The following is a 15,171-nucleotide window of genomic DNA, read 5'->3' as shown; positions in this document are numbered from 1 at the left end:
TTTAGTGTTGCGCCCCTTGTAACGGCCGTCGCTATGAACGCGTTCTTTTTACATTCTTCGCGTAAAATAAGAAATGCGTCATGAAATGTGTTCTATTTCAATCATGATGATAAACAAGGATTTGAAAAGTCACCCTGATGAATTATTATTGGGAAAAATGCTTTATTGGCCGAGCAGGCGCCTGCAAAGTCTAGAAATTGTATCCAAAAATCTTCAAAAAGGCTCAAAATGGGTTTTAAAGTTAATAGGCATTGTTAATCTGCATGAAGCCGTTTTGCTGCATATTCAGTAGGCCTATGCAAAAAGACCATAATTGTTACTACTGAAACGGGGTGTTTGTACTTCACACTCATTAACAAGTGCTTTAAAAACAAAATGGCAAGACAGATAATCTAGAAAAGAAATTAAACTTGGTTCAAAGACGTGCTTAAATTGTTGTCTGTCACTAGTTTTAGTGAGTTTTGTGCAAACTCTCGCATATTGGAGGAAAAGTCGAAATATCACGATTTTCGCGTTCGGCACTGATCTTTAAAACAACATTTCTCTTGAACGAAATGTCGCAGAGACATGAAATTTTCGGCGTTGAGCTACAAATTTTCTCTAATTTAATTAATTAGTGACAAATGTGGATTTTGAAAACTTTTAAATCCTTATAAGGGGGCGCAACACTAAATCACTACGCATTTTATGTAAGAAGCGAAATTGCTAATATAGTCCATAGTGAGTATGAGATTGTAGCGACCATATCTACCGACATGTTCACTTTAAATCACTCAATATCAGCTCATATGAATTGACAAGTGTCTTCAATGATAACATGCAGAAAAAAAACGGACATTTTATCTCAAAAGCAATTCTCTGTGGCGGATGAAGACAACTTCCGATTTTGAAATGTGAGTGGTGAATTTAGTATATTTTTAGGCCATATTTTTTGCACGTGAAATAGCGAAAAAAGTCAACGGTCATCGATATATGCCGACAAAAGTTTTGGAATCTACAGAAATAGAGCTTTAATTTGATACCAAATTTATTTTGTCAAGTATTGCAGGGACGCCAGGAATGGCGCTCGAAGTAGGCCAAAATCACACGTTATCCTATGGGACGCTTATTTAGTGTTGCGCCCCTTGTAATGACCGTCGCTATGAACGCGTTCTTTTTACATTCTTCGCGTAAAATAAGAAATGCGCGTCATGAAATGTGTTCTATTTCATTCATGATGATAAGCAAGGATTACGACAAGTCACCCTGATGAATTATTATTGGGAAAAATGCTTTATTGGCCGAGCAGGCGCCTGCAAAGTCTAGAAATTGTATCCAAAAATCTTCAAAAAGGCTCAAAAATGGGTTTTAAAGTTAATAGGCATTGTTAATCTGCATGAAGCCGTTTTGCTGCATATTCAGTAAAAAAAAAAAAAAAGACCATAATTGTTACTACTGAACGGGGGGTGTTTGTACTTCACACTCATTAACAAGTGCTTTAAAAACAAAATGGCAAGACAGATAATCTAGAAAAGAAATTAAACTTGGTTCAAAGCGTGCTTAAATTGTTGTCTGTCACTAGTTTTAGTGAGTTTTGTGCAAACTCTCGCATATTGGAGGAAAAGTCGAAATATGCGATTTTCCAGCGTTTCGCACTGATCTTTAAAACAACATTTCTCTTGAACGAAATGTCGCAGAGACATGAAATTTTCGGCGTTGAGCTACACATTTTCTCTAATTTAATTAATTAGTGACAAATGTGGATTTTGAAAACTTTTAAATCCTTATAAAGGCGCAACACTAAATCACTACGCATTTTATGTAAGAACGAAATTCGCTAATATAGTCCATAGTGAGTATGAGATTGTAGCGACCATATCTACCGACATGTTCACTTTAAATCACTCAATATCAGCTCATATGAATTGACAAGTGTCTTCAATGATAACATGCAGAAAAAAAACGGACATTTTATCTCAAAAGCAATTCTCTGTGGCGGATGAAGACAACTTCCGATTTTGAAATGTGAGTGGTGAATTTAGTATATTTTAGGCCATATTTTTTGCACCATGAAATAGCGAAAAAAAAGTCAACGGTCATCGATATATGCCGACAAAAGTTTTGGAATCTACAGAAATAGAGCTTTAATTTGATACCAAATTTATTTTGTCAAGTATTGCAGGGACGCCAGGATGGCGCTCGAAGTAGGCCAAAATCACACGTTATCCTATGGGACGCTTATTTAGTGTTGCGCCGCCTCAACTTTTAGAGCCAAATTTTTTGAAGGTCATTTGGGGTCACCAGAGGTCATCTGAGGTCAAATTAGTTAAAACTGTCATATGGGCATGAAACTTGGTTAATACAGTCAACATTTAGAGCCAAATTTTTTGAAGGTCATTTCGGGGTCAACAGAGGTCATCTGAGGTCAAATTAGGTTAAACTGTCATATGGGCATGAAACTTGGTTAATACAGTCAACATTTAGAGCCACATTTTTGAAGGTCATTTCGGGTCAACATAGGTCATCTGAGGTCAATTAGGTTAAACTGTCATATGGGCATGAAACTTGGTTAATACAGTCAACATTTAGAGCCAAATTTGTTGAAGGTAATTTTGAGGTCACCAGAGGTCATCTGAGGTCAAATTAGTTAAAACTGTCATATGGACATGAAACTTGGTTAGTACAGTCAACATTTAGAGCCAATTCTTTTAAGGTCATTTCGGGTCACCAGAGGTCATTTGAGGTCAAATTAGTTAAAATTGTTATATGGGCATGAAACTTGGTTAATACAGTGAACATTTAGAGCCAAATTTTTTAAGGTCATTTCGGGGTCACCATATGTCATCCGAGGTCAAATTAGTTAAAACTGTCATATGGACATGAAACTTGGTAAGTACAGTTTACATTTGAGCCAAAATTTTTGAAGATCATTTGGGGTCACCAGAGGTCATCTGAGGTCAAATTCGTTAAAACTGTCATATGGGCATGAAACTTGGTTAATACAGTCTACATTTAGAGCCAAATTTTTTGAAGGTCATTTGGGGTCACCAGAGATCATCTGAGGTCAAATTAGTTAAAACTGTCATATGGGCATGAAACATGGTTAGTACAGTCAACATTTAGAGCCAAATTTTTTGTATGTCATTTTGGGGTCACCAGAGGTCATATTAGTAAAAACTCATATGGGCATGAAACTTGGTGGATACAGTCACCATTTAGAGCCATATTTTGGTAAGGTCATTTGGGGGTCACCAGGGGTCATCTGAGGTCAAATTAGTAAAATGTTGTATTGGCAAGAAACCTCTGTCGAGATTTGATCCCCAAGTCAGGTAAACTTAAAAATTGGTTTGATTTACACTTATTGATTTCACGTTCAAGTCATTAACTGTTTACAAGTTAATATTATATTTGACTATTTTGGATCCCAAAAGTTTGGTTATGGACCCTATTTTTGGATTTAAGATAAGAGGGTCCATTTGGAGTTTGGACTCCTTACTTTTTTCTACCCCTAATTATGGTCATTTCAAAATATTATTTTATCTGTTTAGTGTTTTGTATTGCATAAATTTCCAAATTGTATGTAGCAGTTTTCTATAATTGCACAAACAGAAAAAGCTTTTATATATAGACAAGAACAGTGAATGACAGAGAGTAGGTAAATGATATTGGACAGTACGACACACTTGTGTAGTATGAGAAGTGCTTTTGCGATTGAGACCCCGAGTCATACTGTTTTTCTATTGGCTAGCCTTCAAGTGTTAAATTGGGTCGAAATTTCAGTATGTGTAAATAATTTTTTTTCCTTCCTTCCGTCCCAATTTTTCAGAGCATGTTACCGGAAACATCATTTTATTTTTATTTAGCCTTATTTATATTATGGCGTGAAACGTTTTGTGCATTGCCGTCCACGGGATATTATAAAAGAAAAATCGATTTTGCCCAAACCTGTATAATAAACACATCAAGGAAATTGGTACTTGACTTGATGAATGACTCATCGTGTTGAGCGAATTGATGATGATGATAGCGATTACGTAACGCTATGACACAAGTTTTTGTACATTGAAACGCCTACAATGTTGTATCGGTAAATAATAATTAATTTAAATGATGTTGCATGACGCCTATGCTATATTCCATGTTTTTGTTTACACCACGCCAAAGAAAGCGCCACATGCGCCCGTCAGTGAGTGAGGATTGCCAAACCAGCGATTTGGTAGCCCAATTGGGCGACTTTTGAAGATTTTCCCATGACTTTTGACAATTTCCTGTCCCATAGAAACCAATGGTTAAGAAAAAAAATTGGGCGACTTTTCAACATTGGCTCCTCGCGACTTCGATCATTTCATGTCCCATAGAAACCAATGGTAAAGAGAAAAAATTGGGCGACTTTTTCGATTATTTGACCCGCAATTGGCTGAAATCTTTTGGCAACCCGGCCGCCACTTCCCTTCAAAGTACACCAGGACCGCGACACTCCGGCACTTGTTCGAAGACATCTAGTACAGCAGACAGTACATGTACAATGTGATTCTTTCATTTATAATTAGGATTACGTCATTGCCAGAGCTTGTTTATTTGTTCATTAGAATGATTGACAGCGGGGGGTGGACTTATACGCTTTGTACCGCTCACAAAACAAAGCTCTGGCAATGACGTAATCCTAATTATAAATGAGAGAATCACATTGTACATGTACTGTCTGTGCTCACTCTGCTGTATTAGATGTCTTCAGCTGCGGTATAGCACGGTATAGGCAATTTGCAGAGAGTGTCGCTTCTCTACCTATTTTTCTCGGAGTACACCTTCAAAGTATCCACTGCAGACAGACGTGTAATTAATTCGGTCAAATCGGTCTCATTCATCAACAAACATTATACATTCAACTTCTATTCAACAACTATTTCACCAGGCCAAGTGTCCATGCTACTATGTTTTCCCTTCAACCTTTACAAACCTCTATCGTCTACCTCATTTTAACTCTCTAACCTCTCACTTTCCCTTCTTACAAACTAATTACCCCCACCCATCGACTCGCCAAATCCCCACAAGGTTCTGAACAGAAACAAAACATACATCACCCAACCTAAACCAATCAATCACAAACACCATCAATGATCACCCAAACACATGTACCATTCAGTACCAAAACAAACCACCAAAGCAGAGAACCGCGAAGCCCGAGAACCGCTCTAGTTTAGATATCATATTCATTATAGAATTTGCACCACAAAATCAACATTAAAACTTCAGCGACAACATACAGATTTCATACAATACAGATAATAACATTCACCCGAATACCTGTTTGTATTTTTAGTTTATTTTCTGATTTACAAGCCTGTCTGCTGACCCAGTTCTGGAACATTGTCAACAAAAATTGGTTACCGCTATTAAAAGCCGCCTCAGGAAGAACATTGTAACATATTTACCAAATGTCAGTGCACTGCAGATGAATAATTCAAAATTCCATTTCAATTTATTGATGAGAACACTGTGGGTACTAATTTGTTACAAATTCCATGTTGGCTTTCCAGGATCATTTAGTGCTCAATCATTATGGTATTTGTTAGATCGGGAAACCACCAGGGATCATGCTAGCAATGCACTTGAGAGTAGCATTCTACATTCTAATTAGGATAATTAGTCTCTGTCCAGGCATGTAGCAGATATGAGAATCAGCATCATCATCATTGATAATACCAGTTTGAAGATGGTTCCAGTTTCTTGTGATACGTGTGTGGATGATGAAAAGGCAGTATAGAATGTTACAGGCTATCAACAAAATGTACAGGATTTATTATCAGAAAAGGATAGCTATAAAAAGTACAAAATATTGATGACGTGGGGAAAACCAATATCTGATTGTTCAGATCACAACATCATGTTTGAATTAAAATTGTTTGTTTGTATTTATTTATTTATTTATTTATTTATTTATTTATTTATTTATTTATTTATTTATTTATTTATTTATTTATTTATTTATTTATTGTTGATTCTGAACTATATTCATATATATTTGATTTTAATTATAGTGTTTGATCATAATTTATTTTTATTTCTCAATTGAAGCCTAAAATTTGAGAAGATTTACATAGTGATAAAGAAAGAATAAACTGAATTTAAAAAATCTTGGTAGTGAGTTTACAAAAAGGTGGGATAAAAGTCCACCTTTTTAAGCCATTTCCATAGAATTATTTTAAAGTAAAAAATATTGGTACATTTATATTTAATATCTATCAATTTGTCTGCATTAATTTGATAAAGTTTGCATGATTGTGAAGGCTTTAATCCTGAACCCAAAATGTATGGTTATAAAATTGGAAGCTTTTGATGACTGCAAAATTGGAAGAGGAAGACATTCCATATTTTTCATTGTAGCAAAATTGAATAGCCCTAGATCTACCTGTAAAGCTACAGAATTCATACACAGGTCATTGAGTCATTAAAAAGATACAAAGAAAAATTTAATTATGTTGTCACTATGCATGAACCCAATGATCCATATGATATAATGACTGTATAAATAATTGTCAATGGATTGCAGTGACATTCAGATATGTTCCTGTTACAGTGGCGTACCGTGGCTGCTCCTCAAAAATTCAATATTTTGCCGGCCCTTCCTCAACAGCCCGAAAAGTTTGACCCAATTTTTTTCCGTGGTTTGAAAAAGTGAAGAGCAAAAAAAAAAAAGGGATTATAGGCACTTCGAACCTTCGAAATAATGATGAAGCGCTAGCGCCCTAAAAGCAACACATTTTTATGTATAGTACCATTTTTTAATCCTTTTTCTTTACTAATTGCTTTTTGTCGCCTCTATTTCTTTTTGCCGCCCTTCTTCTTCCGCCGCCCTTTGTTTTGGCCGCCTCTGCTTTTACCCTGGGGGCTCATGCCCCAAAGCCCCCAAAATATGCAAGAGGTGTTATGGGCCCTATCCACGGTCTGTTTAATTATCTGTAGAACATTTTTGACATTGAATAGGCCTAATGAAAATCTTGGGATTAAGACACAACATACATACACTCATTTGTTGCCGTTCAGTGCTGCTGTAATGGTCATCACACTGTGATGATCACACATCATCTGCCCAGGTGTCTGAAAATTTGAGTCTATGTAGTATGAAAAAAAAGCTCAATGATTTATAGTGCACTATTCAAAGGCATAAACCTACAACAAGCCCTCAGCACACTTTACAAGAATTCATTGACTACTGTGGCCCAAGACATACATTATAAACCATTTTAGCATTATTTAGGGATGCATCTCTATACAGGCATAGAACCCTAGTCAGCCTACATAGAACCATCGCAGCCAGGATCAGCTCCACATGTTTCATGCGGACAGACTGGGGCAATTAACTATAGGTTCCTTGTTCAGGTAAATTTCAAGTTATCTCAACTTTCCCACAAGAACATAATTAGAACACTGGGGAGGTGGGGGAGGGGAATCGAATGTATGCCATATTGCATAATATTGATTAGTCTAACTTGACTGCCAAATAGTCTGACAAGATGTGGACTGACAAGACATGGACCAGCTATAATACCAGTGGCAAAGCTATGAGACAGCAACTTACACACCTTGCCAGACCACTTGACAAGTTGATAAAAAGCAAATAAGAGCTCTGATTTACACCAGGGACTGTTAAATTTTGATCTCTGGGTTTACACTATACAGATATCAAAGTGAAATCCCAATGTGAGTAAGTCATAATAATTTCTTTGTCATATCCTTTTTCTTTAGTCATAAGTCAAAAGGTGAATTTGAATAGAAATTCAACAAAGCGTAAAACTAAAATTATGTCAATAACTGGGAACCGAGAAGACGTGAGAAAGTCACATTAAGTTTTGTAAATTTATTTCCTTCTCATAATGATACTAAATGTAAATTGAAAATTTGATATCATGTGAGTTCAAACACTGCCGACTTGAATTGTGTAAATTTGAGGACATGCATGAAAATGCTACTTTCTTGATTTGGTGTCATGGTTTAATCATGTTAATAGTGTAAACATGGTATAGATCTGGTTATGGGGAAAAGGGTTTACTACTGCCATAATACTAGCACATTTTTGGCAGGAGATTTTAATGGGTTTTTTTTCATGTTTTTTGAAAGTTGAATCCTTATACAATATTAAAACTACTAACCATTTGTGAGAAACCCACAAAATGTGTAATGTTCAAAACTGTAAAATGACATGCAGTTAAAATTGATTAACATTTAAAGCTTTTTTGGTAATGTTTTTTAAATTTTGCATAATTTTCATTTCTTTTCATAATCATATTGATATCTTTTGTACTAATATTTTTTTATTTGTTTTGCAATTATTCAAAATTATACAAACACTCATTAGTAGGGGAGATTGGGGTTAGTTGAAACATTTTTCACAAAATCGTCTTTTTAACGCAAACCGATTACTTTCAAGAAACACTAACCATATCAGTATAAACATATACAAACATGCTACAAATACAGCCTTAAACTTTATTGGACCTGCTTATGATTATTCATATAATCCAATTTGAAAATGTGAAAAAAAAGTGTTTCAACTAACCCCACCCCTGGGGTAAGTTGAAACATAGGATGGGGTTAGTTGAAACACGGCTTGTAAAAATTTCAAAATAATTATTATTGTGTTGTTAGGGTTATACTTCCCTTGAAGGCACCCTTTAACATACAATCAGTGTGAAAAAATGAATAAATAAATATGTGGGAGTGCGGGTCAATACTTTGGACACAAGGTGACGAGTGTCACCATGGACCAAAATATGAGAAGCCGAAAATATTATAAAATGTACTTTCTGTGTGCACTTTTGCTTGTATTATTGCTTTTTAACCATATTAAAGCAATATTGAAGAAATTGTGTAAACATGTTACAAATTTTGAAACAGTCAAATTTTTAACCATATTTTTCTATGTGATTTTCATGTGTCAACTAACCCCACCTCAAAAGTTTCAACTAACCCCGATGCCTATTTTTACATTTCAAAGTTCATTACACAAAATAAGAAATACAATAAAACTTTTATTTAACATTAATCTGGGACTTACTACTAGTGCTTATGATACTCAAAAAATAATTTCCTGAATCTTCAAACAACATGGATATAACGAATCTTTTCTGAGGGGTATAAAAATTAGTCAGTAAGTCAAAAAACAGATATTCCTTTCCCAAGCCAACACTGGTGGGGCATCAGTGCTGTTGCTAATTTGGTGGATGACCCTTACTAATACCTATTACTAGGTGCCAGTATTTTACCAAATTAATTTTTTGTGTCAGAAAAAAATACAATGTTTCAACTTACCCCGCGTTCCAACCCGGGGGGGGGGGTACTCAAGTTTGGTTTTGGTAGGGACGTGCCGCTGACATTTTGGAAGTGGACCCATAAATATACCAAATTTTCAAGAAATTTGGACCCATTGATATACCAAAAGCCAAATTTTCGGCCGAATTTAACCAAAATTGTCTTAGTTTTTACAAATTTTCCCAAAATTTTGGGGAAATTTTGAACATTTTGGCTAAATTAAGGAAAAATTGAGAAAAAATTTGAAAAAGGACCCATTCATATACCAAAATAGGCTTTGAAAAAGGGGTCATTGATATACCAGAAGGCCGAAAATGCTACCCATGTTTGCGGCACGTCCCCATATGGCCATTTGTACTGAGTACCCCCCCCCCCCCGGGTTCCAACTAACCCCAATCTCCCTTACATGTGAATAGATGATACTTATTACCTTTGCCTTAATTTTGCTTTGTCTGTATAGATCATGCCCAATGATAGGTCTCATGACCTAATGTAAACATTCAACATGTCTACATGCAGTTATGTTGTTTGTATTGCAGTGTATAATAATATTTACGGAGTCCCAACCGGGCCATGTTTGTGTGTCACTCATGCGGGGCCAAATGAAATAGTGTACCTCCGCGTTTAATATTTGTTCATGCGCCCAGCCACCATAGCATTATGCACTGGTCTATTAAAAGTTTGGACTCTTTAATTCCAAAGAGTTTGGACTCTTTAATTTCAATTTGTATTACATGCAACATTTCATACAATAGTTCTAAGAAATGCTTTGAGTCTCAATGTGGATTCTGCCTGATATTTCAAAGAGGAGTTATTTTTAACTGAGCAATGCGTTATTCATTCCATAGGCAGGGAAATTATTCTGAAAATTTAGGTTGGGTTAGGGTATGGGTACGGGTACGGGTTATATTAAGGGTTTTGCTCAATTCCGGATAATGCCCTTTTGCTGAATTCAGGATAATGACCCCTGCGGAATAATTGGTAGAAACCCAATATTTGTTTGAACAGTTTTGTGTCTGCTGAATGTGGCTGATGATAATACCCATTTCTATGTTCATTATATGAGGCACCAAGATCAGTGTCTTGGTTAGGATTTGACAAGTGCCCGTCATTTTCACCAAAACTGCCTGTCCAAAATTTGAAAAGGTAGGCATAACCCCAAACATTTTATTGGGAGGAGAGACACACAGGCTTGAAAATGTTGAAAAGTATATGCTCAAAACACTGTAAGTGTGTCTATGACCATGCACTGCACTATTCCATGCTGTTTTAACTGTGACACATGGCCTACACACATGGCCTATATTTAGGGGGAAATTAATTGGTTTCAAATGCGTGTTTTCTTGGAAGTAGTGCAATTATGGCTTCCAGTGAAAAACATGGGAAGCAGAAATTATTATCATAATATTTTACGTGATGACCTATAGTTCAAACAGGATGGAATATGTTTTTGCAACTTAGCAGGGCCGTAGCAAGCGGGGCAGCCGGGGATGCCATGGCCGCCCCACATTTGTCATGGCCGCCCCACATTTTACAACCTTGCTACGCCCCTGCAGCTTAGAATCTGCAGTTTTCATTTCAGAAATTGATAGTTATGTTATTGTTATTCAAGACACTTTCTTTTTGCTGGGAGAGAATTAATTTAACGCAAGTAGAGCATTGGAAATGATAGTAAATGATAGCGATATCGATATAAAACATTTGTTTTGTTCACATAATGGGATATTCCAGTATTCCAGTTGAAATCCATACACCCCAGTAAGATATTAATCTTCCAAGCACTGGCACACAGGGAGTGTGTCTTTTAAATAGGGTTACCCAAATGGGTGACTATTTGAAGGGTGTATGAATTTCAACTGGAATAGCCTAGAACAAAATCACGCTAACAAAGGGAACATTTAAAAGATGAGTCATGTGCTCTCCTCATGGCTCTCCTAAATGCTCAGCTAAATAAAACAATTTAGAGGTGTGAATTATTGCTCTCCTTATAAAAAAAAGTGTCTGTTATTCTCTGTGTGCTTTTAATCACAATAGCTTTTTCACATGTAACACTCACTCTTTTTCTCCTCCTGTCTTCTACTCTTCTTCCTCCCATTTTCTCTGCTTCTCCATCCCTCCACTTTCTCTCATTCCTTCCTCTTTCCCATCTCATTTTTCATCTCCTTTATGCTATTTCATTCCCTCTCTTCATTAACCCTCTTGCAGAAAGCATAAAACCACTACCCCATATCACTACTATGAGCCCAGAGGTGTCAAAGAGTGTCAGTACTATAATGGCATGGAAAAACAGAAAAAGAACGCCCATCGCTTCATAACAGAAAAGGGAGTGTACGCCAAATGGGCAAAGCGCTCACCAACCATCTCATTTCACTATCCCAAGTGGGAGCCATCAGGATAGACTGTCATGATGCTAATGTACTATATCAAGGTTTGTACATGCATGTCTTCCATCAAATCTATTCGTTTTGCATTAAACCCATATTATAACATTTGCTGAGGAGAACGCCTCAAAATTTTTTTTAATTCTGTTTTTTACACGATTGTAATGTACTTTAGTCAATAAAGATACTTTGCAAAAATCAAGACTTTAGGTGCTGTAGTTTTGTCAAAATCCGAGATTTTGAATAAAACGATGGAACTGGCGTTTTATTATTACGATGGAAATATTAGTCATACACGTATGCACAGTACGTACACAGCGTGTGGGATACACATACACACACACCCCGAGGATCGTACCGTATTACAACCGCGGGAGTAACATGACATGCATGGGTGCTAGTAGTAAATTCCAATTTCCTATGCTTTATCTCACTTGTTCGGCTCAAAATTAAAAGGGACATATCTGACAGTAAAAGCTAACATTTTATGGAAAATAAATACTAATCTATTTTTACAGAAATGTTATAATATGGCTTTAAGAGTATCATAATTGATTTCTGCATAATGTGGGATATGCATGTATCTTAAGTATCTTTTCTGATGTAAACAACATGTAACTGACTAACTGTTTCCTTTAAAATAAGGGAACATTAATAAAACATAACAAATGCTATTCAAGAGCCTCTTCAGTCAAGCCCAATACTATTCTCTGACCAATTCTTTTGAGAATTTTACAAAGTCACTATCAGGGACAGACTTATGTTTCAGTTTTCTACTGGCCCTCCGGGCCAGTGAAACAGCAAATCTACTGGCCCTGCAATAAATTTACTGGCCCAACTTTTTCAATATGTTCCATGCCCGTAACCATGCAGGGGGTAGGTGGTGAACCCCCCTTGCCAAATAACAAAGTCCCCTATTTTGACCCAAAAAGTCCCATTCACAAGCATAGCAAGCGAAAAATAGAGGTTTTCAGTCCTTGTCGGTCAAAAAAGGTCCAAATTTTGAACAAAAGTCCACTTTTTAAAAATCCTGGTTATGGGCCTGCACGTTCCAATGCGACTTTTAAAGTTAGAGACTACCAATTACCAAACTTGACACATGTTACTTGTGTGTTAACATTATTCTGTGCCACCATGGACCCTAAAAATCTTTTTCCAGGATGGTGCCACTTTAATTCAAGCAAACCTGAACATTTTAATTGTTTTATACTGCGCATACTCAATATAGAGAGACTGGTCACTAACACAAGTTCAGTCAGTAGTCCTTCCTTAATCTATAGTTCCAAAAGTTCACAAAAGAAAAGATTCAAGTATGCGGTATTTGCGATATCGCTATCATCATCAGATAGAGCATGAAAGAGCTTGGAAATATAGTATGTAGGCCTATCGCCGTAAATAGCGGCCGTATATTTCCAACTTGCTTGCAATGCAATGATAAGAATAAATAAACAAAAAATCATTAAATAAAAATATAAATTACACACAGGTGACAAGTGGAGCAGAAACTGTGTCCAATTGTGTTCATCACTGATTATATCTTGCCTCATATGAGTTATATCAGGATCAAAAATCTAGTGGCCCGCCGGGCCAGCATTGTTGGAAGTTTACTGGCCCGAGGCAAAATCCACTGGCCCCGGGCCACCGGGCCACTGCTTAAATCCGTCCCTGGTCACTATAACTTTTGAATAATAAAAAAATCCACTTTTGTTGAAATCGTCTTAGTTTGCATTTTCATTGATATACGCTGCCAACTTCTCATCTTTACCTTTTATTACTATGAATGCCTAACTAATGATGATTTCATTCATTTTAATATTGCTTTTGTTTTAAAATTTACTTACAATCCTTCAATAATAATTATCTTTTTACCACAAAGTTTGCTGTGTTGTTGAATTGTTTCTCTTTTTAACACTGACAATATAAAGCAATTTGTAATTTTTATTGCATCGTTAGTTAATGTTAAGGTAGTCAATATTAATAGAAAAATACACCTTTACCAAACTGTAACAGGTCAGAAAAACTACTCTTCTTTGAAAATTTTAATTTTCAGCCCCAAACACACAATATGTTTGGTAAAAATAAAGTAACCGACACAGTTCCATTTTACTTAAATCTGTGATTCCAACACAGGGTATAGATGAGGTGACTTCTGACGTCAATGCCTGGCAGTATGCGTACGCATCATCACATTTTCCATTGTTTTTTGCCTGGCAGTATGCGCACGCATCATATTTTGTTCAGGGCTTGTGTTTTTAAAACTCCCGCCACATCACAATAAGGCCATTGAACAGTGTAGTGGTTGCATTGGGTTCACTTAAGCATATCGATAACAGTACCTTGCCTTTGTTGATAAACATTGAGATCAACTCATCTATACAGTATACACTCAGATTTGGGCATTAGATTAATCTGTGTCAGAGACTCAGAGCTGAGTTATAAACATAATCATACATCTTAGCACAGTAATTATTTAGACAAGGTAGCGTTTATTTGCCATGAGAGCTCATTGTTGGTTCAATGCAATAAACACAAAATCAAGGTTTGATTGAATAAATGAAATATTGGCTTTATATCATTGTCACATCACATTTCTGCCAGCTAGTTTGAATGAAAAACACATTATCACAGGTCATGCACAATATCCATTAATTGTCATGCTCAGCAACCTGATCTCATTCTGCATGCTTTTTGTAATGTAGACAAAATGATTTGAACATGAGTTCTATTGATGCTGTCTCTTAACTAAAAATATATCTTTATTCTTCCAAACAGATATCGTGACAATGCGAAGAAAGGCACCCGATACCATTATTACAACAATTTAGGTGGAACTGAGTGTGGATATTATTATACCATGGAGAGACAAAGTAAGAATGCCCATAGATTTGTGACGGAGAAATCTATCTATGCCAAATGGGCTAAAATGAACCCGCCCATACACTTCCATCATCCTGATTGGGATCCTCCTGAGGAGTCCAATCATAAAATCACCTGGGGAAAAAAGAAGACTATGTAAGAACTTGGCTCACTTGAGCTAACAAATCCCATTGAATCATATTGGAAAGATGTTACTTTGAAACTGTCATATTATTACCCAGCCAGTCAATTGGTTATTAAAAAAAGATCTGTACTTTCTCTACTTAAAGGAGTAATTTTGTGATCTTAGCATCAGCAGAGTTATGCATGATTATGTGTATTACACTGCTCCATAGACAATGTGTTGTAATTTCATTATGGTATACCAGAACGTAATTCAAATTTCATGATATTTTTCAAGAAATATTTGGTACATAAACATTATGTAGCCAAAGGTTTCAAGTGGTATAAAAATCTCAACTTTTTTTGAGAAAAGTGGGGGGATGAGGCTATGGATCACTTAAATGCCCTTTTAAAAGGATATGGATTAGATATTAATTTCTTATCGACTGATGTTTAGTAGTCATGTTTACATGGTGCAGTTGACATTGGCTTGTTTGGCTCACTGGTTACATAGCTTACCCAG

The 15,171-nt window shown here is 36.1% G+C and overlaps 1 protein-coding gene across 2 annotated transcripts in view; it reads left to right on the top strand.

Moving 5' to 3' along the window:
• Positions 1-14,853, top strand: part of LOC140138004 (alpha-N-acetyl-neuraminyl-2,3-beta-galactosyl-1,3-N-acetyl-galactosaminide alpha-2,6-sialyltransferase-like) — a 54,041-nt gene extending 39,188 nt beyond the window's left edge. Inside the window, exons 5-6 of one of the 2 annotated variants that reach the window (XM_072159834.1) lie at positions 11,494-11,716; positions 14,442-14,566. In XM_072159834.1, the coding sequence (XP_072015935.1) occupies positions 11,494-11,686 (193 nt within the window). In that variant the 3' untranslated portion in view covers positions 11,687-11,716; positions 14,442-14,566. Of the gene's footprint in view, positions 1-11,493; positions 11,717-14,441 lie in introns of both variants that reach the window. The other variant, XM_072159833.1, reaches the window with a different exon arrangement.
• The last annotated feature ends 318 nt before the right edge of the window (positions 14,854-15,171 follow it).

Source organism: Amphiura filiformis, chromosome 17 (assembly GCF_039555335.1).
Source record: "Amphiura filiformis chromosome 17, Afil_fr2py, whole genome shotgun sequence".
NCBI lineage: Eukaryota > Metazoa > Echinodermata > Ophiuroidea > Amphilepidida > Amphiuridae > Amphiura > Amphiura filiformis.
Note: the sequence above shows the minus strand (reverse complement) of the source record. Positions and strands in the feature narration are given on the sequence as shown.